Source organism: Acipenser ruthenus, chromosome 28 (assembly GCF_902713425.1).
Source record: "Acipenser ruthenus chromosome 28, fAciRut3.2 maternal haplotype, whole genome shotgun sequence".
NCBI lineage: Eukaryota > Metazoa > Chordata > Actinopteri > Acipenseriformes > Acipenseridae > Acipenser > Acipenser ruthenus.
The window spans coordinates 19,969,910-19,997,392 of record NC_081216.1 but is presented as its reverse complement, the minus strand read 5'-3'; the positions used below and the strand labels follow the sequence as shown (position 1 = coordinate 19,997,392).

Sequence of the window (27,483 nt, the reverse complement as noted above, 5' to 3'; positions counted from 1 at the left end):
TTTCAACACAATGTGAAAAAAACAAAATATAAATATGGCTTTTAAGCAACAATAAAAGTTATATATGACAGTGAACATTTGAACCTTTGTCTTTATGAACATTTGTTTCTTTATCTATACCTTATGTTGTCAATGCTTTAGACCACAAGTTCCATTAGCTGGGGGGAACTATTCTCTGAAACCATTCCAATTTTTTTTGTCAGACATTAACTAAAATAATTAATGTTCTCAAAGGTAATTTTAATGTTTTATTCAAAAATGCATTGCATACTTACATCACGTGCTTTTATTTATTTAAGAAAGTTTTTCTATATATATATATATATATATATATATATATATATATATATATATATATATATATATATATATATTATAATAATCATATCATATTTGATATTCTTTCCTCTGTGTCAGCTCATTTGTGCTGTTATTTATTTAGTCATTTGTATTTTAAAATACTTGTGCAAATATGTAAAAAATGTTTGTGTCCATCTGTGCCGTGTTTCTGTAATAGTTCTTTAACATTACTGAGCAATGCTGTATGGCTTTATTTTTAAATAATGTTTGCAATACAAAACATTTCTATAAGACAGTTAAATTGTATGTAAGTTTCCTTTCAATTCGAATACGACCACCAACGGATATTTCTGGGATATTGCCTGCCTTTGGTAGGTATTTTTGAACATTTTATGTCAAAGCTGCCTCTTCAGACTCTTCTGCAGAGTGGTGTCCTAGGTCCCGCCTACGAGAATCAAATATCTCTTTTTGCCTCGGATAAGGTATGGTATAATGCTCCCGCCACACGCCCCAGCGCGGGGTAGGTTGGGTCGCTGGAAACCAACTAGCATGCACCAGGTGACACGCACTGTCCCGGTCCCCACAGCTCCTGTAGGTGACCTGTGGCACCGCCGACAGTGCGCAGCGGCAGCAGGCAACCGAACCTTCCTGCAGCGACTTGGGAATGCAAAATGTTTAGACCCCGTGCAGCAGCATTCCAAGTGGCAATTTCAAGCCCGCCGTAGGCAACCGCAGCAGCTTACGCGGCTTCGAGGCAAAAAGGGATAGAGCATTGTGCGCAGTGACTGTTTGATCCCACGGCGGGACCCAGGACGTCACTCCGCAGAAGGGCCTATCGCTAGCTTTGACATAAAATGCTCAGAAATACCTACCAAAGGCAGGCAATATCCCAAAAGTATCCGTTGGTGGTCGTCTTCTCTTTCAGGGAACCAGGGATACATCCATAACCTGATGTTTGTTGCTTTAATACAGACACACACTACATAACTACGGTACTTACAGTAGCTAGAAATTCAGAGTTGATATACACAAAAACACAAACTCACGCATGCACGTTCGATCAATGAAGTTGTTACATGATTGGTCTTTAAATATCTATGATAAATTGTCCTTTCCTTTTAAAACTTTGTGAATATTTAGATTTTTGACAGTTCTCAAAATATATAATCAATATAGGCCAGAAGATGCAAGAATAAAGTATATTATCAAATGTTTTACAGTGTCTTTTATTATCATTATTTAAGCAGCAATACTTTTTTTCCTTATATTTGGCTGATTTAGCCTTAAGTTCGTACAGAGCTACATCAAGATCTATGAAGGGGGTGAGTTAAAAAAAAAAAAAAAAGCTGGCCACTGTTTCATTAAAAAAAAAAAAAAAAAACCCCAAAAACATTAACGGGTAAAGTTTTGACATGTAGGCCAGATATTTCTTCTAAGTAAATACACTGTTACATGTATATTAAGTACATTTAGACTTTAGATACAGTTAAACAGAAAATATCAGAATACTGCCTTGATGTTCTTGGTTCTTCCTTTTCTTTAAGATACAGTCTCTGCTATCTCTGACAGTCACTGTGCAAAGACAGGTACGAGAAAATATTGAAACTTTGCAGTAATCAGTTTAGCCACAAAAGGGTATTGCAGCTCATTCCAATTCAGTAGTACAGTAACAAAAAACTGTATACGTTAACAGAATTTAACTGACTGTTTTGTTAACACCTTATCATACTTTTGTTTTGTGTATTTTGAGTTTCATCTGCCATACATGCGGGGAAAGTGCGACTTGCATCAGATTTATGAATGTCAATTAATGCCTGTGGATTATATTTTCATTGTTACTTTAATGAATACAAAAAATATTCGTTGATTTTTAAAAGTGTATTGTTCATACTCAAAGTGCAATATGCAGCTATTTATCAAATAAATTACAAACTGCGATTATGCAATTATTTATTTATTACAGAAAACTTATTTATGTACATCTTTTTGTTGCTATTACGTGTCACATCAGTTTCGCTTTCGACTCAAAAGAAAGTTTGTCCCCCTGCAGAACCCGTTGCACAGCGCTTTCATTCTCTCCAGTGCGAAAAGTTTTTGAAGTCTGTGAGACTTGGGAGAGAAGCAGTCGGTGAGTAAACAAACGGGAGTTTGGAACTAGTAAATTAAATTAATAAACTGGACAAGTGGACAAATATTCAAGGTAATGTTATATATCAATTTAATTTACAGTAGCTGTTTGTGTTTGGAGCGTTAGGGAATTCAGTGATAGCGACTTCACTTGTTGCCATAGCAACGACACACGCTGTAGACCGATACATTACCTTTGCATCCAAATACAATGACATATTGACAAAAAGATACATTATTTGTGATATGAAGTTGAAGCCAGACATACTATTTCTGTGAATTTTTAATTGTATTATATATTGCAAGTATTTTGGGTTTATTTTTTTGTTTTGAACCCATCAGCTCAACAAACCTCACTAGCAAGTTGCTATTTTGTTTTTGTTTGGACACGAAGATACTTTTATTTTTTACTAATATAATTAACTGAGAGTAATTGATTTATTTTTGTACACTATGCATGTAGTACCTAACTAAATTACAGTAAGTCATTACTAGTGTAATTAATATGTACGATTGAGACTCTCAAGTTTCATATCATGTCCTTGTTTACAGAAGCGCCACATGGAAGTAGTTTATTTTAGATTTGAAAGTATTTTCTCATTGGACATATTAGAATATATAAATGCTGAACATGTTGCTGACAGTGACGGATCACTGGCGATCTGTATCCATCCACGTGTAAATTGCTCCACCACAAAAGCGTTTATTTGATGTATACATCTATACATAATATTTCAATTGTTAGGAATATCATATTGCAAATGCCAGCACAAGTTTACATTTGTTCAGTGATTAAACCATCTGGTCTATTATACTAATTTTTACTTAAAATATTGGCTACGTCATTGTTGTCTGTTTAGCCTTGATCATTAAAACATATTTGATATTTGCCACTACATTTCTTTGTGAATCAAAATGCGATGTTATACTTTAATTTGGTTGCATTAAATTAGTTATTGAGCTCTTTAATCTCGGATATACGAAGCAACTTTTCAAAAATATTTTACAGGTGTCCACATAGCTGGTATTTTCAAAATAGTCTTATAAGGTAACGACATCTTGAAAACTAAAACCTATGAAACACTAAAATACAAATGTAAATTCAAAACTAAACTGACTGTATAGCATATTTCAAGTTATCTTAGTAGGAAAATTAAATGAAAGTTGCAGTCTTGCTTTTGTTAATGGTTTATTTCCACTCCAGCACTGTTACTGTATGGTCCTCCCACTATTGAATCAAATACAGAGCCACTCTGCTCTTTCTAAATCTGGTCTAAAAATGTTTCGGCTTGCTTTAGCATGAGGTTCTGCCAGATGCACATTCTGTAAAAAGAGCAAAACTACTTTTGTTTGAGTTCAATTAATTGAATCCTTAATCTGGCAAACCCAATTGAAATACAGCCGCTCTCCATCTCTCTAGCCAAGTACTTGAGGGTTGTACACAATGTGTGTTCTCAAGCAGAACTTGTAGGCACAATCTCTTACAGTAATTCCATCTCCATGGTACACTGTGCAGTTCAGGGCCTCCTTTAGGTGAAGAAATGTCAGATGGCCACATAAATTCGATTTTCAAGTCAGCTTTACAGCATGTAGGCAACTCATGTTATCCCTGACCGGTTAGGCATCCTCAACTTTTCAACCTGTGATTCATGGACAAAACACCCACAATCCAGTAGTAAAATAAGTACTGTAGCTTTAATTTCCACTGTCTATTGGTTATGCATTATGTAACCATCCATACTGCTAGGAAACCATGTGGACCATAATACAAGTTGCAAAGAACTAGGCTACTACTGTACAGTGATACTTGTGTTGAGGAAAAAAAACAAATATATATATTTGAATTATGCTGGCAAATCCTTGCAGCTTTCTCAGTTTTTATTGAGGACTTTTCATTGCTAAGGTTTTTAAAGGTGATTGATATCACAATTAAGCCTGCAGTTTCTATAGTACTTTATATCCCTTCAACACATCTCTAAATGGTGGTACTGGATAGCTGTTGTTTATAGATTCTCATTTGGGAAAAGGCATTCAAGTTGTCAAAACACTAATAACCATCTGCTGAAAGATGTGGCATTTTAAACTACTGTGTGTTACAGAATTAATGAAATTATTTGAAAAGCTAATACACTGCTCAAGTGGAACATTAGTCAGTTATTGAAGTGCTGGAGTACGATTTCAGATACCATTTGTTTGTAGTGAGGTCGTTTTTTTTTTTAAATAGGCTTGTACTGTATAAGAATCAAACAGTTTTCTTATCAGAATTTCAAGGCCTATATGATACTATATTATTTTCCTGTACTTAATGAATTGGGTCCATATGTTACATAATTTAACTGGAGTAATTGGATGTTCCACTAGGGCCCCTGTTTCTTTCTTTCTTTCATTCTTTTTCTTTGAAGCAGTCCGAAACGACTCTTTCCATCAATCCAAAACTACTGATACCATTGTTTGTTCTGGTGAACAAATTTAGATGAATCCTTTTAATGTCTAATTTTTGGCTGCATAAAAAAGTTTTTAACTACTGTACAAGCATATTATGAGAACATTCATGTGCAACCGTTTAATTTTTTAAATATTGTTATTTTTACATTTTGTTAATGTATGTGCTTAATTTAATAATAAGTAAAACATTGGCAGAACTTATTATTGAGCTTGAGTGTTTTTTGGACACCTTGATGTAAGAAATGGGAAGATTGAGTAATTATTATCTGATTTACTAAATTAAAACAAATGAAGCCACAGAGCTGTAAAACCCATAATGCCAAGCATTATTTGATAACTTTAATTTTGTTGGAGGTATGCTGATTTATTTGTGTGTGTGTGGGGTTACAGTACCAAGTTCATTATGTGTGTTGAAGTAAAGTAACTTCTAAAGTAAAGACATGTATTTTATGCCAGAGGAACCCACCACTGTTTAGATTGAGATAATGAAACTCATTTCAAGCGTTATGATGTACTGTAGTGTCTTATGGGCTGTTCCTTAAGATACCTGCTCCAGGATTTAATCCAGATTCCCTTTTGTCCCTTTTTTCGGTAATGTCCTTTTAATTATAAAGAAAAGCACGGGAGAATTAGGAGTTACAGTATGTGTACTTGTAAAACCTTGTTTATTACTGTGTAATAACTTTTGCTATTATGGTTCTATGTTATCCATTGTGCATTTTTGAGGAACTCGTTAAAAATAAAGACTTAACAGTAGATGATATAAAAAAATATTTCATCCTCATCTATTCTGCATTTTAAGATGTGTGAAGTTTTTGTAAATCAGTCGGTGCTGAGTGGGATTGTGAAAATGGTGTTAAACAGAACGATACACGATGATATCAAGAAGTACTCAACAAAGTTTATAACGGATTTATTTCTAAAACACACCCATGTATAATTGATGTGAACTGTTAGCCTTGCTGCGCAAAAAAATGCACTGTGTGGAATGCCCTTGGAAATGAGTGCAAGAGGCATGTAGAGGTGCTGTAAGAGTCCAGCAAACCTGACTATTGATAGTATACTATAGCTTCAAGCTGTAACATTTCCTGTATAGTATATTGTGATATTACTGTAACTGTATTGCACCATGAGAATAGTGTATTATTATATCCGTAGAGTACCAACACAGGGAACCCTAGACAGTATAAAACAGCAAGCAAACTAATGACATGGTATTAACTGTTTAATGCCTAATTCCCACCATAAACCTGATCTGTTTTAAAAGTAGATATGCTGCCTGTGTAATCTATGAAGGTGTGTCAAGCTTGATTTCATCATCAAGCCTGGTTAATGCCTGACTGGTCTGAAAAACATACAGTATGCATGCTTGGATACTAAAAGAGCTAGCCTACAGTACATGTAAAGTGGCCATTTTGTTAACATACTTCAACTCTGAGAGCATAGTGCATTTTTTTAAACATCACCGAGCATTAAAACACCTATTATTATTATTATTATTATTATTATTTATTTCTTAGCAGACGCCCTTATCCAGGGCGACTTACAATTGTTACAAGATATCACATTATTTTTACATACAATTACCCATTTATACAGTTGGGTTTTTACTGGAGCAATTTAGGTAAAGTACCTTGCTCAAGGGTACAGCAGCAGTGTCCCCTACCAGGGATTGAACCCACAACCCTCCAGTCAAGAGTCCAGAGCCCTAACCACTACGCCACACTGCTGCCCTATTATTATGCATAGTTCATGCCAGATAATTATGTTTAGCTGGGGCAGGTTGCGGCAAGTTAATTGCTGCTTGTACGAGGCTTAAATAATATTATAAAAGAGTGTCAAGGCAAAGATGTGTTTTGCAGTTTTTTTAAAAGCCAACAAAGATGATTACTATGGCTTGAATAGAAATGGACTGTGCTGTGACAATCACTGCACTATATAGGTCTAGGCCTAGGTCTTCACCACTACAGTATGGTATCTCTAATAAATTGCTTGATCTTTACAGATCTACCCTATTTTGAGGTTTGTGGGATGCATTTCCTTTGATTAATGAGCTCACATCACAATATGTTATTTTGAAGCCTAATTGTCTGTTTACAAACCAGGAAACTAACTTGATCCCGGTGTGGTGTTATTTTGCCCCGGCATGTGCCAATGATTTTAACTTAGAAAATAAGGAAACGACCATCTGAAAGGGATACAATGTACTGAGTTCTGAAATTCTTTTTATCATTTTTTTTTTCATAATTCAGCAAATTTATGTAACTTTAACTGATGAGCATTGGGGTTATCTAAAATTGTAAATGTATACGATTTTGTGGGTGAGCTACAGTTTGTCTTGCTTGTAGTGATTTGTGCAGTAGTCAATCCACAGCATTGACAGCGTACCATTTTGTAATGTTAAACGTGGACACATACCACATTCTGACGATGTAACACTTTCTGGCCCTGCTCCGGTACTGGTTTAGTTTTACAGTAAAAGGTAATACCAGATGCAGCATTCAGATTTCACTAGTTCAGTGCTGTAGTACAATTTTTATTTTCAGCCCAATTTAACTGTGTCACATGAAACAAAGCCTATTTGCCTGTGCCTCGATTACAACACTATATCAAAAAACAAACATGAGAATGACAAGTTTTTAAATACATCTTAAATACATTTTGTTGGTTTCACCAAAGGTAATATTTTTTTAGAAGTTAGTTGATTAAAGTTTACTTAAAGGAATTATAGAAACAATTGTGAGATAACAAACAATATCTAGTTACTTTAGGTATTACCAGAAACCTGCATAAACAATAGTCCTGTAGCTGCTGCAGTAAGGTTCATGGTTTTGTGACAGTGCTTTGGTTAGGGGGATAACAATAGGAAAATGATGTACAGTGTTTTCTGAATAATATTAGTATTTCTATTGAGTATTTCTTTGCCTTCTGATAATAACTGTTTGCTGGGATGTATATTTTTCTGATGATCTTAGATAGTGAGTAAACTAATACAAATGCTTTCCAATTTGTTGAGACGTGTCTGTTAGCAACAGCTTGAGACCTTTTGTAACAAGTGCTGTACGTGACATTCGTTCGTGTTTGTCAGTATTTCCCCAAACATGGCAAGGCACTGTTTGTTAAACGTGTAGTTTGCTTAAGATTTTCTTAAACATAATGCTTCCTTTGTCTACATCTGCTTTTCAGTTTGAGCTAACAAAAATTTAAATAGCTGCAAAGGTTATTAAAGCAACTTACAAAAGTGTTATAGAAAATTCAACATAGGGCCATTTGTTATTCTGTATTTATAAATGTAACAGAAACATTATTTTTAGTAGGAGCATAATGAGAACTAATCTTTACGCTTAGTACTGTATAGTGTACATGTATTCTGATAGTCCTTTTAGCCGATCTGGTTGGTTTTGCAGCATACTGTAGTGGTGCACAATCAAAAAGTTTCCAGATGCAAGCATTAAGACCTACAGTTACTGTATAATAGAAAGTATCTTCAGTTAAGTCAATGGCAGAGTTGCAACACCTGAAAACGTCACTCGATATCCCCTCCGGCCATGCTGATAAACACCTGAAGATGACATCCTATCACACTTGCAATATCCATCAACAACTAGTACACAATTTAAATATGCCGTTGTGGCTCCTTTGTTAAAAAAAACAAACCTTGACGCAGATATTCTTGTAATTATAGGCCTATCTCTAATCCGCCCTTTCTGTCTAAAATCCTACAACGCGTAGTGGCTCAGCAGCTACAGAGTCCTCTATCGGAATGCGATATTTATGAACCTTTGCAGTCAGGTTTTAGATCAAGACACAGCACTGAAACAGCCCTTGTAAAGGTTGTTAATGTTCTGTTCATGGCCGCTGACTCGGGTGCACAGACCATTCTGGTCCTGTTAGACCTTAGTGCTGCATTCGATACCGTAAACCACGCCATTCTAATTAAGCGCTTGGAATGTTGTGTGGGTATTACTGGCATTGTCTTACAGTGGTTCCGATCATACTTGTCAGATCGTAGGCAGTGTGTTTCTGTGGGCAGCTATACATCTGACCCTAGCCTGGTATCTACAGCTGTGCCACAGGGCTCTATTTTAGAACCCTTACTTTTTGATATCTGTATGCTGCCACTTGGACAGATCATACGTCATGGTGTGAGTTTTCACTCATATGCAGATGACACACAATTGTATTTTAAGACTACACCTGATACAAATGTGGCTGTTTCGGCTCTTGATAATTGTCTGACTGAGATTAAAACTGGATGCAGCAAAACTTCCTACAATTAAATAGCGATAAAACCAAAGTAATGCTATTTGGCTCTCCTCAACAACATAGAAATTTGGACTCTTTTAGCATAGTGATCGACGGGCTTGAAGTTAAGTCTAGCTCTGTAGTTAGGAATCTTGGTGTGGTCTTTGACCCTAGCCTTACTTTCGAGTCACATATCCGCAATGTCACCACAGATGTCACCGCAATGCTGTATGTATAAATGGTTGTCTGTGTTTTTTGTGTTTGTACAGTGCTTTAAGATGTGTGCATTTAGGCACTTTATAAAATAAAGATTATTATTATTATTATTATTATTATTACAGTTATTTATTGTTGTTACAGATTGTTAACTAACATTGCAGCTTCCACTTGTGTTATCAGATTGTTGTGAAAGGTGAAATGATTTCAAAGGGCCAGGTTAGTTATAGGGTATGCAGAGTTTATACTGGTACAAGGATTTATTTGAGAGCACTGTGGGTTGCAGTCTGGGACCCTATTCATACCCAGGCACCATTGTGTCTCAATGAAGCCTTACTTGATTTAAGTCCTTTTCCTGACAGTGGTAATGTTTGAGTTGGAATTGAGTCTGGCAAGTACACAGTAGAAATCAAAGGCAGGCATTTAACTGAAATAATTACACTGACCTTGTAGTGGGCACATGTACAGACAGTATGGTATATTGTTAAACTATGTTTTTGGTTATTATCAAACATTAACCTTGCTGTAAAGTGTTTTTTTTTTTATACGTGTGAATAAGAAACAGAGATTATTAAAGATAAACTCAAAGGCAAATTAGCTGTTGGATTATTGATTATAACATCACAGTTGTAACGAATGACAGCATTTAATCACAATCTTTTTTATCACCACTTTAGGTGATAACATCATTTATCACATAAATTGAACAGCACAAATCTTGCTGTAGAATAAAAATCGCCCCCTGGTGGTAATTTAACAAAAGTAACACAGCTACAATACAATACACCCCTTAAACACAAAGACTAGCTACTAGACCAATTTATGAAATGTGGTATATATGGAAACTGAAAAAGAAGTCTTATTAAACTGTAGTATCTACAGTGACTGGGGCACTGCATTCCTAGATGAATGATTTTTATGAAGAAATTAAAATAATTCCACAAACCCCTGATAAGTACATTTGCTTCGTTGAGATTATTTGATAGTTTTTCATATCGAAATTGTAGTGCACTTCTACTTTGCAAAATGACAACAAACAAGGATTAATGTGTAGGCTGGATCCATACATTTCCAATTTCTGTAGCACTGTCAGGCTTGTTTGTGGTCCCAAACCTTGCCCTCCATTAGTTGTTTTATTACATATCAGAGTAAAAGAATTACAATGCTCTGGTCCTTCACTTTAATTAGCACTTAACAATTTAAATCTATAAGTGCACACTGTTCTTCTAGATGGAAAATGATATAACTCTTACTGTTTTATTATGCACAGGGAAAATAATGGAAGTAATAAAGTTAATGTTCCCTATGGCAGAAAGCATTGTTTACACTTCACTGTTGCTACATAGACAGCCAGCCAGTATCAGTGCCACGCACTGAAAAAGGAACTATCGATTGCTGGGATTATCTCTGTGTGCCCAGACATCATTCCAGTGTCACATTTAATATGTGTCACCGCTGAAACACAGCCTCTCTTTTGCAGTCAAGGGAGACAATTGGTGCTTCCCTTTTTGCAAACAACAGTATTTATAAATCTTTAATGGGGTTTTGACAGTTTTGTTGCTGAAGTGAAAAATCTGATGGATCGATTGCTGACATTCTATCTTCTATAATTACTTACTGTTAGGTGCTTAATGGTGTACACCGAGATCTGGAAAGCCAGAGGACATACAATATAATGGAGTTTACGTGGCTGTGAAATTGATCCATTTATTTTGCTTTAATTTGTTACCTAATCCACGATGGTGATATGGTCTGATGTTACTCAGTTTTCTATCCAGTAGAATGATTGATGTCATGCTTTACTTGCTTCTTGAAAGTGGAAATGTAGTCAGATTACGCAAGGTTTAACATGGTAAAATACATTTTTATGTTTTTTTATGGTTGTGCATATTCAATAAATAAACTTAAGTGAGCAGTACAGTAGTAGCACAGTATTCAAAATAATTTTAAACCAATATTTACTGCATCATGCAGGTTTAACTGTTACCAGTCTCTTAGGCGTGTTCAGGGGTGTTTTATTTTTAAAAGGATTTATTTAATCTTTCATAATGGCATCCCGTAATGGAATTTGCAGACATTTTGAAGTACTGTACTTTGTTGCTCTTTAACTAATAACTCCTTTTTTACGTATTAAAAAGTTGCTTTAAGTAATAACTGAATATGTGAATTATTAATGTAAGAACTCAAATACAATTTCTAACAAAGTACTGTAATACAGTACAGTTAATCAAATGATTTCTCTTTTCACTTGCTCAATAAAGGAACCCCCAGTAACTACAGTACTTTTAAAACAGCAGCAAGCAACTTGAGATCATTTTAAATTTGTAGTGACCCATACATATTTAAGAAAACTGCAACTTTATAGCATTTGTTGAGTATAAACTCTATACAATAGGTGTTTCTTGTAAAAAGTAGGCTATACCACTTTAAGAAAGTAAGCCCCCTATTTAAATTGCTTTCTCATTAAAGCACAGAAGATGCAGAGCATGCCTATTCGGTTCACAGAGTAATGTAGTGGTAAGCAGATTTTAAGGTAAAGAAAGGGACTATCCCTGCCTGCTTTTCAGTATATATTGTAAAGCAGTTTGTGTTACTATTAGCAACAGAATGCCAGAGGGATGAACACAAGGATTAGAAGAGTGAAGAGTTCACTGTATGGGGAAAATCTGGTACTACTGTATGCCACTGTTTACTTACAGAACTAAATGGCACAGCTACAGTGGGGTGGCATCATTTAGCAGGGTAATATGAATTGCTATCTTTTCTGAACAAATAGCCCTAGATAAAAGACTGCTTCATTTTACCATGATACAGGAGCACTGCTGTAGCAGTGTTGTGATTACCCTGTCAAGGAAGTACACAGATAATACTGTAGCCTTTCCACCCATTTAGTGTTTAATTACATATTATTTGAATAACCCATTCAACTTTGTTCCTTTTTAACAGTTATATGTTTGTGTAATCTGATTTAATATGAGTTTAAAACATTAGATTTTTTCTCTGCAGGTTTTATTGTATTTGCAATTACCGGTATTATTGTTGCTGAAGCCTTTCTTCTGAAGGACCATTGCAACTCACATTAAACACATGAAGGTAAGGTGATTTGTCTAAAGCTACACTGCGATACATTCTAAGAATTTTGAGTTTTTGCACTAATACAAAACCACAGTAAGCAAACTATGCTAGTACTCTTGTAGCAGATCATTCAAAGTACTTTTCCTTGCAGATTTTAAAAGCAGAAGGGAAAATGTTTTGATATGGAAGGATTTTTGTTTCTTCAGTTCTTTTAAAACATTACAGGTAAGTCTGTATCCTACTTTAAGTAACAATAGAACATATATAAGTACTTTCTTGCAGCACTGACCATCTCTGTTCTTTATAGTACAGTAGAACACCTAATACCTGTAGATCCTATTTAAAATGAATCCTCATTTACATAGGTAGTGATTCAAGAATGACTCGCTTACAGTTGGCGCATCGAATGAACATTTATTATTAAACACACAGAAAGTGGAGAAGTGGGATTATAGAAACAAGATAGATACTGGGTAGACAATTTCTGTTGTCGCTGTGAATATCATTATGACTTTCTTAAACTGTTAAAGCCTCTGTAAATACTGTTGGATATACAGTACTGGGATATCCTCACTCATTGGTTATAGGGATGTATACATTTCATTTGCATTTATTTGATCAGTTTTCATATTTGGGTTATAATATTTAATAATGAAAGCATATGTATCAATTTGATTACATCATTCATGCAACGTCCAAAATACACACCGTCTTAGTTGTAAAAGACATCTGGATAAAATTTGTTTAAGCAGGTTTCCCACAAATGGCTTATATAGCCATTCACCATTTGTTTACACAGGCAAAGTTATACATAGTTTCATATTAGACAACAGCATTACATTCAGCACTATTGAATGTATAATGCAATTAAAATTGAACATTAGGGCAGTTTCACTGGGTGGCAAATTTAATTACTTCTCATGTGGCTATAGATCTACAATGCGATATTAAGAATGATGAATTGAGGAATTTGGCATGTGTTGGTTGAGTTCACATGGCTAGACTGTTCTTACTTTTATCTCGGCTCCTTAAAGAGCTGAACTGTGCAAGCGCTGGAGCTTCTACAGTAAACCGGCTACAAGGCTGGAACACACAGGCTGAAGGGTGGAAACGTGAAGCTGATTTCCTGCACCCATTAGCTGTGATTGAGGATATTTTGATTTTCATACACAATAATTGTCACAATAATTATGATTAGCAAATAGATCTGAGGTAATTTAAATGACAGGCATGTTATTAAAGGGCTGCCTGTGATAAGATAATGTGCCAGAGTGGAGGGTAAAGACACTGTTTCCTTGTTAATAATTAATTGCTTTCCGTGTGGTAGATTCACTCTAGTGCTTTCAGTTAACACCTGTTCATTTCTTTACATTTAAGTTGGCTTTCATAGTGCTTTTCAGGTTGACAAACTTGCACTTAGTAGCAGGTTTAATGCGTGTTGTGTAGGTGCCAGAGTTTAACTCCTGCCTGGTTAGATATGTAAGGGGCTTTAGAAACTACTAAAGTGGGTGAAGAAGGAAGCTGTGAAATGACTGAAAGAAGGTGCAGTATATGAAACTTTTCTGGAGCATGTCTGGATGTTGTGCCATTTGTTAGGTTAGATCTGTTGTATCTTGAGTCGTCAAATTGTATGCTATTACTGTATTTAATGAGCTGTTGGCTTAGTTTATAGAATATTTAATTTTAATGTTTAATTTATGTTGTCATAACAAAGTCAGACTGTATATACAGTAACCGAGTACAGAGCCAAGGTCAAATGAGAACTGGCGTGCCTTTTGTTTTCCTTTATAAAATGATCGTTGGTGATCGTTGGGTTGAAAATACTGATTTTTGTTTGTTTAGTTTATTTTCAAAAAAAGTTAGAAATAACCTTTGTTTCAAGCTGAAAAAGTGTAACAAAAATATCATAAGGTATTCACCTATATGCATAAAAGCATTTGATTACATAATAATTACAAACAATTCACTCAACACCCCTTTGCCAATGTATTACTGACTTCTTACCTGCTTTTACTGATACAGTGCATATGTCCTTGCATCAAAGATTTTATGTTGTGTCATAAGTCTTTTTAATATCACTAGTAAAATGTTAACAAGTATAATACTATATGGCTATATACAAAGAAATAGGGTTTTAAAAGTGTCTTGCTTTGAAACTGTGCTGACGTACATTATGTTACACATTGCAGGGATCTGGGATCACTGAAGAACAAATAAAACACAATGTTAGACTGTATACAGTACATCAAAGTTATGTTCAGTACTGCTTGTGCATACAGTACTTTTTTTGTTGCCAGGCATCCTTATTTATGACAATTATTACGTATTTAACAGCTCTGCAATAAAAGATTAAGTTAAATGGCACAAGCAGTACACTCTGTGTTGGAAAGGGAGTTTTTCCTTTTGAGTCTTCTAATAATTTATGCATGAACTGCATGGGTGAAACTGCTGTATGTTGATTCCTTATCGACAGGTTTATCAATGTGGTTGTTTACTGTTTTCCTAGCTACCACACCCTTAGCTACAGTGTCTGAACCAGGCAACGGCATGCTGCATTCATAGCATTTTAATTGTAGGGCTAGTTCGGTTTATAGTACTCTAGGTATATGTTTGTGTTTGGCGGCATTTCAATGAGAATAAAAGTATTACAAATATTTGTCTTGTCCATTATACAGTGAGGGCTTGATTCTCATATATTTGAGTTTTTTCACAAATTTTAGGAACATAAATTCTTATTGTCAAACTACTGTTGTATGTTAGAAATACAAATTAACAAATGATACAAGCCTGTATTGATTTCCAATATGTTAATCAGCTAATTAAGCATTTAGGTTTACTCAGTTCTGTCTTGATAGAAATTACATATTGCCATAATATTGCCCTAATAAGGGTCAACCCTCTCAATACATTTATAGGTGTGGGATACATTTAAAACAGGCAAGTAAGGGAAAGGAAAGTTTAATACACTTCGGACACAAAGTGGGCAAACATAACTTGCTAATAGTTTGGGAATCAAGCCCTAAGTGCATATGCAGTAATACAACACATAACAATGCAGTATAGAATTATCAGTTACTCTACCACCAATGGGCAAAAAGCATTGAACCTCTCGTTTTAATACATGGTGACCCTTTAGGCAATAGTGGCCTTGAAATAAGTTTGTCAGTCTTGTTTTAGGCATCTCCCACAAATGCTTTCTTTTGCGATTCCTAATGTTTAGATGCTGAAGGGAGAAGTTTCAGAAGCTGGCAAGAAAATGGCCTGCCAGTGGATTCGTTCAAGCAGTGCAGAAAACAAGGTTCCACATACTAGGATGGAAGATGAAGCAGCTATCCAGGTATAAGACATCATCAGTAGTGGCCCAAGCTGAATCAAAACACATTTCATGGATTGTCTTGACAACATGCAACCTCTTGTAGTCTTAATCATTACTGTGTAATGTGAAAATTATCTGCATGTGTCAATGCAGATTGGCATGGAATCTGTAACATGTTGAAAGTTCTCGCCTGGAAGCTTTCATATTCCAAAACCTCAAACAAAAGTGTAGAGTGTTGTAGATTTATGTTAAAATGTGATGCATGTAGCTTACATGAATCATGTTTCATTTTCTAACACTGGCATTCCATTTCAGCAAATCTACATATTTGGAAAGAAATTAGGTCAAGGCAGCTTTGGGGTAGTTTACGAGGCCACACATAAAGAAACTGGAAAGAAATGGGCAATTAAAAAAGTGAACAGAGAAAAGGTAATTACTTTCATACTTGAATAATACCTAAAAGAACAATTTTATATCCAGTGGATTGTCACTTTTGTGTTAAAATACTGAACTTAAATGTTTCTTTGCCAAAGTGTTTACTCTTGTTACTAAATTGCATTTTAGTGGAAAATAAATCTAAAGACAATTTTATTGAATGTTTCTTTAATATAAACAACGCCACGCTCTTGAATTGCTCTGATGCTTGTGTTCTTCAATGTAGGCAGGGAGCTCTGCTGTAAAGTTGCTGGAACGGGAAGTCAGCATATTAAAGCGTGTTAACCAAGAGCATATAATACACTTAGAGGAAGTGTTTGAAACACCAAAGGTGAGGGGTCTAAAATCAGTTACATGTAATTAGTTGGCTAAAACATATGGAGATGTTCAGGCTTTCTTTCTTTCTTTCTTTCTTTCTTTCTTTCTTTCTTTCTATTTGTTTTTATCTTTTATTTGTATCCATTAAAATGTAAAATATTATATTTTAAACATAGTTTTCAATATCACTCGTTGAAATGTAACATTTCTCAGGAATTAAATTTAACTTTTCTCATCTCTTTTAAAGTTGCTTGATTTTGATTAAGGGCCTGTTCACACTGGGGCTTTTTTCCGTACTCAGTACGGTTCGGTTCGATTGGAGAACAGTGTGAACAGCAAAGTTCGATTGGTAACCAAACCGAACCGAACCTTGACTGCCATAACAGTCTGACATCTTTGGGGTGGAGCCTTTGCAGGTCTGCAGTGTTGAAAGAGCTAATAATATCAATAATAATCAATTTTCATTTTGAAGAGGCACAGCTGGCAAACTGTGGTATACCTTTCCCCAAGTGATTATTATTTCTATTATACAGATATTTATTTGTATAACATTCTTTTAAGTTCTTCAAGGCCTGTGAAAGGTAAAGGCATGTAATGATTTACAGTTATTTTAATGTTAAGGTGTTTTGATTGTTAGTGATCTACAGTACTTTTTAATAATATACAGGTACATACGTTTTAACATGATCTTTTATCTTGGGATCTAATTAAAATCAAGACACAGGTGTGTGTATATATATATATATATATATATATATATATATATATATATATATATATATATATATATATATATAGACACTATGGATCTTTTTCTTTTATTATGTTTCCAGAGGATGTATCTGGTGACAGAACTATGTGAGGGCGGAGAACTGAAAGAAATTCTTCAGAGAAATAAACGTTTCACAGAGAATGAGACCAGGCACATAATTTGCAGTTTAGCAACAGCTATTGCATATCTACACAAAAAAGGTAACGTCGTAATAGGAAGTCCTATTAAAAACTATTTCTGCTGTAGAAAATTCTGTCATTAAACAACAAAATACTATATAGGCCTAAGCATTGATCATTACATTTTGAGAATTCCTTTAGACACGTCTTGTGAGGTGCAATTCAAATTGAGGCTTTTACTGTTTCAAAATCAAGTTCCATTATATAGCATTCTACCTTGTACAAATCTAGTCCAAGTAAATGTTTTTAAAATGTGGATTGTATCAGTGGTTTTACAGATTGGGTTGAAACTAAAAACCTGGACTGTGATATCTCTCTAGGATAAGATTTGTAGAAGGCAGATTGATTAGGGATGCTCTGGTCTCAAATCTCTGGACATTGAATGCAATATTGTGGAACAGAGTTCCATATATGATATTAAATATTTTCATAAATATAAATATTTCACCTTGCAAATATAGCACTGGGAGTCACTAAGTAGTGTAGTTGCAAAGGTGATTGCACTTTGAACATCAGATTTAAAAAATAAATGTAGAAAAATAATATTGGATTGTTAAGGATACCCAAGGATTACTGTTGAATTAAATACTGTTGAATGTTGTTTATTTTTGCAGGCATGTGATAATATGACTGGTCTTTGCAAAATCTCTTTGTGCTGTTTTTAATAAAGTTAAACGTGTGCATGAGTTAGCCAACCAGTTTTAATTAAAGTAGTAATTTGTTTAATAGCTTTTTCAGCTGTAATTAATAAGTTAGTTCATTACAACTGCATATACGTTAGTACTTTAAGATCATTTAAGATAAAAACTGATAAAGTGCCTTGTTTGTAGATTACAAGCAAATTAAATCACCAGCATGACTGTTTTTATTTTTCTGGCAACAGCAGTAAAATATTTAATTTAGAAATAGTCTGTTATTGTTTTATAATGTTTTTTTTTATTGTTAGATACACAACCAGTGCTGCAAATGAAAGCTTTCATGTAGTACTAGATTTAATCTGGCACCATTTTAAAAGTGTGGTATTAACATATATATATATTTATTATCTTTAATAACATTTTTTTTGTATTTTGAGAAACACTGTCTATACAACTAAAGTTAACCACAGTAGATGAGTGAACAAGAGTGCTTTGTGTCGTTATCCAGCCAATTGTGTTCCTCTTAACGTATAGCTGCCTGCCGAGACTATAACTGCTTCTGCACTTATGAGATAGCACCCACTTAAAAGCTTTATTGACTATTCTGTATGTTTAGGATACTGCCTTTTAAACCATTACCATATTTTTACTTCCCATACTACGTATTTCATCCTTTAAAAAATACACTTCATGCACAATTCCCAATCAGTTTATGGATAAAGATGAGGGAATTACACGTATAGTGTATCTCCTTACTTAGCAACTTCCTGTCCTCTTGTTAAAATCTATGGCAATAAAGTGACTGCTTCTTTCATTTTTTCACTTTTTACTATAGTTGAGTCCCCAGAGAAGCCGTTAGTCTAGATTGTATACTTAAGCATTTGCCTTAAGTTCGTTTTAAAACTATTGTCTTGACTACATGGTAAAACAGGTCCCATGATGGACTTAATTTGAGTGCCTGAGCTCAATATTGAGTTATAAAAAAAGAGTTTTTTTTTTAATGCAACATTCCATTTAAATCTGCTATGTTAATGGCATCCCAGAAGAGATTGAAAGACTTTGCCATTTTTAAATCTGAGGCATCTGGCTTTCCTCCTTCCTTCCACTTATAGACCATCTAAATGTATACTATTCTCTGGGGTTCAGATGTCTTAAATCTGTATGATTGATTGTGTTCCTAGCAAGTCCCAGTTACATATTGTTGTTTTCTGTATTTTTGTATTATCTGTTATATGCTTAGATGTAATTCCTATTTGTGAAGTCGTGCAAAGTATAATGTTTACTTAAGTTTGAATCCATTTATGAGCTTGCCTGTTCATACATATGCTGACTATGAATTTATTATATTAGAAAAGTACATTTTGATGCGGCTTCTATGATATATATCATGTTTTGTTCATTTTGCAAAAATAAAATGTATGAAGAATTCTAAAGGAAACCTGGGTTGCATAGATATTACTACCATAGTAGTAGTATACTGAAGTACATTTATTTTATTCTTCAGCCAGCAAACTGTTCTTCTCTTTCAGACATTGTACACCGGGACCTAAAACTAGAGAACATCTTAGTTAAAAGTGATCATAGTAATCAAGGAAACGAGATGATCCTTAATATCAAGGTGAGAAAAAAACACTTGCAAACATATTTAAGAAGCATCGATTAGCATGTATTAGAAACAACCACATAGAAATCACTATCTTAGTCTATGTACAAATATATAGAACATATGGCACAATTGTAAAGATTAAAAAAAACAACAAAGACTAATATTTCTTGCATGAGGTTATAAAAATTTTCTTAAAAGTAAGTTTGTTCAAAATCCCAAATTAAATTGACACCTATTAGTTTTCTTTAGTTAATTTGTTATTCTGGTTTTGCTGAGTTTACATTTTCTTTTTCCAGGTGACAGATTTTGGTTTAGCAGTGCAGAAAGGTGGCGTTGGCAGTGAAAATATGCTTCAGGCAACTTGTGGAACACCCATTTACATGGGTAAGGAAAGCCTTATGGGAGAAGTGCAATTTGCACAATTTTTTGTGAATGTGAAAATAACTATTCTGAAGATTCATTTAAGGACTCAGAAGTGTGTCTACTTTGTTTGTTATCCATCCTGTCCTATAACATTATTTGTTTTATTTTCCTTTCAAAAAATAGTTCTTGAAAAGGTTTACAATTGTAAATAATAACAATAAGCATTGACTATCAAGAGTTGACTGTGCTTGGCTGTGGAATCAAGTTGAGATATAATTTTCTGCCAAATGTTGCTTTCCTGAAGCCTTTAAAGTCTATTTTCTGTCTTGGAATGAACACATGTCTACCTTCTATAAATATTTTAAATGAATTGTAATCTCTTGTTTCTCTGGCAGCTCCAGAAGTTATCAATGCTCATGACTACAGTCAGCAGTGTGACATTTGGAGTATAGGGGTTATCATGTACATGTTGTAAGTACACTGTGATTTCTAACTTAGCAACGTTGCCATTGTATGATACAGCTTTTGAAGCATTAATAAAAAAAAAAAAAAAAAAAAAATCAAACATTCTAAAACTTAATTTGTATAAGGCATTTAATCCACAGTAAAAGTAAGCATTATTTATGTATTTTATTTTTTTTAATTCGAAAGTTGTCTTGATAATAGGAAGTAAAGAGCTTGCTTTACATTGTTATTCATCATTACTCTGCAGCAGCTGTTACTGTACAGTAGCTATAGCTGAGTCCATTCTTGTGGGTAGGTTGGCAAGCATGCTTTGATCTAGCAGTAAAATTACAAAGAAACAACACAGGTTAAAGTTTCCCAGGTGGACTACTGCCAACTCAGAGAGTAGGGTAAAGCCTCCGTTGTCTTGTGTAATTTAGATCTGCAGTATTACTAACAGTGATATTGTTAAGCAGTGCATGGTTGTATTTTCCTGTTTGATTCAATCAAAGCTTGCTGTACATGTAAAGTAAGAAAAATAAACACATTAAAAGGTTTCTAATTTTATGCTCTCAGATTATGTGGCGAGCCCCCCTTTATGGCAAATTCTGAAGAAAGACTTTTTGAGCTGATCAGAAAGGGAGAGCTGCACTTCACTGATCCAGTCTGGCACACCATTAGTAATGCTGGTATGTTTTAGAAAGAAATAACAGTCATACATACTTATGTTCAAACTGTAAAGGTATGCAACCTAACCTCTTTTTTGTTTTATGTTTTTTACAGCAAAAAATGTGTTAAATTGTCTTTTGAAGGTGGATCCAGCACACCGCATTACAGCCAATGAGTTACTTGATAATCCTTGGATCACTGTAAGTTATCCTTTTTATGTGCAAACTTGTTGAAAGCTAGGTAAGAATGCTAAATAAGTGGTAACATTTTGATTTGTTTTTTCTTGCCACTCGCTTGCTAGTTACCTGTTGCCCTGTTACCTGTTTTTCTTCTAGCCTCTTTTTTTAGAAGGTTAGAAAGAACACTTTCCTTCCTTATTAGAAGGCAGCCTTCGTAAAAATGACAATATATTGAGTCTCTGTGCTTCAAGTTGAATTACACAACCCATTTGCTCTGGGGTCAGTTTTTTAAATAAAGAAATCGATCTGTAAAGTAAGCTGATTTTTATCCCATATGGTCACAACATTCTTTACCACAAGTTAGTATCAGAATAATGGGATATATGGAGGATTATGACCATGTATGTGATACCTCCCATTTTACATCCTGATGACTCTGAATTTGTATTTACAGCCGCGACGGGGGATGTATGTTGCTATTATTCTTGTTTGTAGTTTACAACCCTTGTATTTATTAAAGAAAATAAACACATACATATTTTATTAATTTAATGTTTTATTTTAGGGTGACACATCCACACCAGCAAGACCTTCAAATGTGTTGGAGATGATGAAGCAGTTTAGAGATGATCCAAATGACACAGAGTGTGGAGAGCTGGAAACTGATCTGAATGGCTTATCACTGAAGTCGCCCGAGGACAAACCCGTTGGGTCTCTGGAGGTGGCAGAGGAGAGGGCAAGCTCAGCGAGCAGCAATGGCACCTTAGAGCTTGGTCTCGAAGCAGAGACAGACAGCGGTATCAGCAAACCTTCCACTCCAACTAAACAGGTCAACTATAACAACCGAGGAACTGAAAAATAAAGTCCAGAGAGTAAAACATCAGAATAACCAATGCACAAAAGCTAGTCTGTGCATTATTCATTGTGGACTACAGAGGTTCATTTCTGAAAAGGGATTACTCACAAACACTGATTGGTCTATTTAACCCATAACCAATTATGGGTTTAAAACAAAAAAAACAAAAAAAAAAACCAAGAATTCTCCAGATATGCCAGTACATAAAACAATTTAAAATTGCAAAGATATAGATATTCAAAAATGTGAACATAGAGAATATGATATTTTTTAGATTATTGGCAAATAGAGAAGGGTTATATTTCCAGTTCTGGCATTTGCATGTAAACATACAAATGTTGTAATATTGAGTGTCAACTCATGATAAACAAATGTCTGAAAATATGTAGCAACAGACAAATCTGGTTAATATCACTTCAAAGGGACTGGGCAGAAATGGTGGCAGTAAGTGAAGTTGACATTATCAGGAGTTCACTAATAATCTTTAAAAATAAGCATTTATGGCTGCTAATAAAAAAATCGGCAGCCCTAATATAACTTATACTTAATTTTACTGTGGTTAAACTCAACAGAGTATGGCTGGGACCGAAAAAAAACTGACAACCTGCTAATCGCACTTCACAAAACTGTATTTAATAGCGTTCCCAGCCTATGTGTTATTTTGTCATTAATATAAAATTACAGTGCATTTATTTTAATACAGTTTGTCCGTTTTTATTTATTTTTCCTTTGTTTTTACAAAGCAATTACTTCAGCCCTTAGGGTTATGTCTAAAAGTTTTTGTTTCCAAGACTTTTCTATTTGAATTTGATTTCTTTCAAAACCTAATACTGAAGATAAAACAGACAGCAGTTGTTGCGTCAAGAAAGGTGATCATTTAGCGTAGAGTATACAAAAAGTGTCCATGTACATGCACGCAGTTTCAAATGATATCAGTTACATGCCACACATTTGATTGACATTAAGCAGAGAGTGATAATAAAGTGATATTAACAGGAGCTTGCTTTCATTGATTCCCATTATATTGTGGCTGGAATTTTTCAATGCTGTGATAATATGCAGAGTGTGACGGTAACAGGAGTGACATTAAGCGGGTTTCACTGTATTTCCAGAACTACTGGAACATCTGAAATAGAAAGTGCTAGTTAATGGACCTAGCATCATAAATTCCACAGCTATGTTCCTGTCTCTTGCTTTTCTGACACCTGCACTAATGCTTCAGCAGTGATGTTTTTAGTAACGGCATTCCTATTAACTACATGTGATATTTCGAAAAACATATTTTTTCTTGCTATTTAGATAAACAAAAAGAAGACTCTTACAAGTTCCTTATCAAATGGTTCAGTAAAAAAGAATGGCTCGACTCTAAAGCCCTGTTGCACTGTAAGTATCCATAATGCATTATTTTAACAAGCAAACAAACTCAAAGTTTGGTTAGTAGTTAATTCACACATTAGTTAAAGCTCCATATCTTAACTTTTTATACTTTTATTGACAGTCTTGCGATTCTTGAGATAAAAATTGGAAAATATGATTAAAACAACTGTGGGACATGAATTTGTGACTGCAGTTACTGCCACAGGAAACTGGAGTACAGTATATGTGACAAAGCTTTCTACTGATGTATAATTAACTTGAGAGTGAATGTCCCACAAGGGCACAATTACTGGTAAACTTATTTGATTCAGTGACTCCCAAGAGGTTTCATTTTTCTCTTGCTGTTGTTCATGATGTTTTCTTCTGCCCAGTTGGATGATTGTGTGTATTTAGCAGAGTATCTGAGAACCCTGTATCTGTACAGTTGAACACCATACTTTATTTAACCAGGTACAACCAATCGAGAACAGGTTCTTAATGGGAGACATGGGAGGGACCTTACTCAGGGTAGGGCAAATTTAGCCAGGATGATAATAATAAAGCATAACTTTTGTTTCATGAGATGCACAGGGTTTTTTTTAGTTTGTGAGGAGGATGACTCTTAATTACAATATTGAATAGGTCTTACAGGGGCTAGCATCTATTTACATATTTCCAATAGACTTCAAGTGGTCAAATAGACTGATATACATACTTCTACAAAATATGTATGCCTTACAGAATGCTGAACTGAAATAATTAATGTACTTAAGTAATGTATATCTATATCTCCTCACAAAAAAAAAAGTCACAGATGTCAAGGCAAAACTGTTTTATGAACAATAACTGCAAGAAAACACCCCTCCGAAACTATACAGTAACTGTTAGTTGGATAGTAATTTTATTGTTCAACCACTAGGTGGAACCAACATGATCCATAAATGTACTATCCCAAAATGTGTGTGTGTATTATATATATATATATATATATATATATATATATATATATATATATATATATATATATATATATATGTGTATTTATTTATTCATTTATTTATGCGCTATGAAGTCTTGTTAACATTTATTAGGTAAATGTAAGTTCAATTATTGATTATTTTTCCTTTTTCTAGCCTCCTTTATGTGGCAAATCCTCCTCAATATCAAGCATAAAGCGAACAGGACAGCAGGATAAATCTGAATCCTGTTCCCAAAACCTTGGACCTTCAGTAAGGCAATCTTCCTTTTCTGCAAAAGGAGAAGTCCGCAAGTCTCCTATCCTTCCTAGTATCAGCTCTGGACAGAAAAGCGTAAAGTCAGCGGCCAATTCTAAGACCAAAAAAAGTACATAGGGAATACAGTGGAAAAACTACTGACAGACAAACTTAAGTGCCAAAGGAGAGGGCCGTACAAAACAAAGCAACAATGGGGTTCAGGGGAACTACACGGTTTGTCATTATGCAGTTTACAGTTGAGAATAGGATTGCTTGGACTTCCTTTATAATTGATTCTACAACGCTTAGAGAAATGTATAGGACAATATTAGAGAAACCCCTGCTGTAAATATATATATATATATATATATTGTGTGCTTTTCACTGGAGGATATTTTTAAATCTTTGTGTAAAAAATGTGTTACATAATGTATTTCTTTTACAGACTAGAGGCATATTGGCAGGTCTCTGCTTCAAGTTTTCTCAAAGGTATTTGCTTAGTTTTCACATGGGACACACTTGTACCAACTTTTGTGTAACAGGGTCGCTACCAGAAGACAGAGGAACTGCTATTCTGTATAGAAGTTCTGGATACAATCACAAAATTAGATCACATTGCACTGAGAGACTAATTTGAAAACAGTTAGGGTGGTTTGAGCACCCTTGCTGTGATACATGGGTTCACGTCCACTATATTTTGTGTTGTTTTTAAGTGTGCTTAACATTTTAACAATTTTACAAATTGGTATTTGTCTACATCACTTTTTAATTGGTTTTAAATGTAGAGATTGCCAATTCCTGAAGAATAAGGGATCTTTAAAACATATCCTCATTCATTCCAATGAAAAGTTCATCTCATTAAACTATCCATCTATAAATTAAAAAACACATCAAATTTAAATCTTAGACATTTCTTGTAAGTTTACAATACATAAACCTATAAGCAGTATTTAATCCTTATTATTAAGGTAAACATAACTGCAAAAAGACTATAAGGGTGTTGTTGTATTGTAATGAAGATAACCTCCTTTGTTTAAGTATTTTGACAGTGTATTTAGTATAGATACCGGAACATATGAGCACAGTTTAGAAATTACTGCTGACACAAGTACTTTTTAAAAATACATATTTACAATTTCATATATTGGCTGGAATTCAAAATGGCTTTACCTAGGGACATTTCTGGTACAACTTTCAGAATGCAGAAGTATTAAAAAATGGTATTTTCTAATCAATTTGGTATTGCTTTATTAAAAACAATACAAAATAAATATGACAGCTAAGTTTCCATGATAACCCTATTTGCAAGTGTTTTATTTTCAATATATCAGCCTGAAAATGCTGATCAGTAACAGATCATTTCTAAACATCATGAGAGAGAATTTAGTAATACAGGCATTGGTGTGATTTTCTTTATCTTTTTTTTTTGGTCTTGTTTCTGAAATAATCATTTAAAAATTAATGTTGCATTAATTTCATACACAGTATGCCATCTTTCAATGTATTTTGGGGTGAAAAAACCTGGGAATAGTGTTTGTATCATAATTGTATTCTGTTCTGTACCTTAACATACCTTAAAATTAAACTTGGTTTCTTTTAGGGTTTAATAACAGGTCTTTTAAAATTCTTAATTAAGGATGTACTTCACAAAGCCATTTTAGATACAGTGTTCCTGGTTCTGCATCTTCAAGTATCAATAAAACAAACCGATTTTAGAATAGATTTACAGGAACAATCTATAGCACTTTAAATATGCACACTAAATTTACTGTGTGTTGGATAATGCACAGTATACAAGTGAAAAGGCAAGTTTTTAACTTGGGCAAAAGACAAGTGCTGTTGTCGCCTTAAAAACTTGGGTGCAATGGCCAAAAACATGCCAGCCAAGTGTGTTTACTTTAGTGAGATGACAAAATTCTGGCAATGTACTAAGTAGCTTAAATATTATATGTAAATAGCAGCTAAGCCATGCAAGACCTTAAAATTCAATGTCAAAATCTTAAAATCCACCCTCTATGCAACTGGGAGAAAAGCAAAAGCAGATCAAATTGGAGTTATATGCCGCTACACGATGGTACTTGGAAAAAACGGAAGCAGAATAAGGCAAACCAACAAACAAGTCGCAATAGTCGTTTAAAGCAAATTGCACACTTCATTTTCCATCTGGGGGATTCAAGCCATCATTTGAAAACTGTAATTTGGCCCATAATAACTTCAAAGGTAGGCAGTGTGGTACTTATAAATAGTTGTCCATGGTCTTTTCAGCAGTACAGTATAACAGTCCTTCTGAGAGATGAAAGAGAAACATCACTTTATCATGTATGCTTGAGATACCTAGAATATTTAGTATTGGGCACTAAAAGTGGATACAACAAATATTCACTGATAGATAAAATGATGATCAAAAGGTACATTTTCAGTAAATGAATGTGATGGCTTGGACTAGATTATTCATGTAGTCATTCTGTCGATATTTTAAGTCATTCTGTCGATATTTTAAGGTTTTGTGTGAACGTTGCTTGTTTTATTGTAAAGCAGTGAAGAAAAGCAACACTACCTTCCTCAATTATTTTAATCCAAGGCTAAACCTTTTGTTCCATTTAACAGCTGCTTGTTATGGTAGATGACAATGTATTTATTCTCCTGAGAACTGTTCTCTTTTCCTTGTGTGGGGATGAATATCTACAGTATGCGTTAAAAATAAGAATCTTAATAATACACAAGTAATAA

The 27,483-nt window shown here is 34.3% G+C and overlaps 1 protein-coding gene across 6 annotated transcripts; it reads left to right on the top strand.

Moving 5' to 3' along the window:
* The first annotated feature begins 2,337 nt into the window (after window positions 1-2,337).
* LOC117435178 (serine/threonine-protein kinase 33-like) lies at window positions 2,338-26,340 on the top strand. Of its 6 annotated transcripts, none has more exons than XM_034058197.3 (15): window positions 2,339-2,500; window positions 12,340-12,426; window positions 12,560-12,633; window positions 15,629-15,745; window positions 16,040-16,153; window positions 16,386-16,490; window positions 17,311-17,449; window positions 19,596-19,684; window positions 19,969-20,056; window positions 20,431-20,506; window positions 21,056-21,168; window positions 21,263-21,348; window positions 21,893-22,156; window positions 23,483-23,566; window positions 24,673-26,340. In XM_034058197.3, the coding sequence occupies exons 4-15, from the start codon at window positions 15,629-15,631 to the stop codon at window positions 24,889-24,891; spliced, it is 1,494 nt and encodes a 497-aa protein (XP_033914088.3). In that variant the 5' UTR covers window positions 2,339-2,500; window positions 12,340-12,426; window positions 12,560-12,633; the 3' UTR covers window positions 24,892-26,340. The 6 variants fall into 6 exon arrangements, with proteins under 6 accessions (XP_033914086.3, XP_033914088.3, XP_058859222.1 ...); XM_034058198.3 differs by having other exon boundaries at window positions 2,344-2,428; XM_034058195.3 differs by lacking the exon at window positions 12,560-12,633 and having other exon boundaries at window positions 2,338-2,500.
* Window positions 26,341-27,483: the final 1,143 nt, after the last annotated feature.

What these genes read in the sequence shown, in the direction of transcription:
- LOC117435178 (XM_034058195.3), top strand. An exon ending in AAGATGAAGCAGCTATCCAG is followed by an intron (nt 15,746 to 16,039) that starts GTATAAGACATC and finishes ATTCCATTTCAG; the next exon opens with CAAATCTACATATTTGGAAA. An exon ending in GGGGTTATCATGTACATGTT is followed by an intron (nt 20,507 to 21,055) that starts GTAAGTACACTG and finishes TTATGCTCTCAG; the next exon opens with ATTATGTGGCGAGCCCCCCT.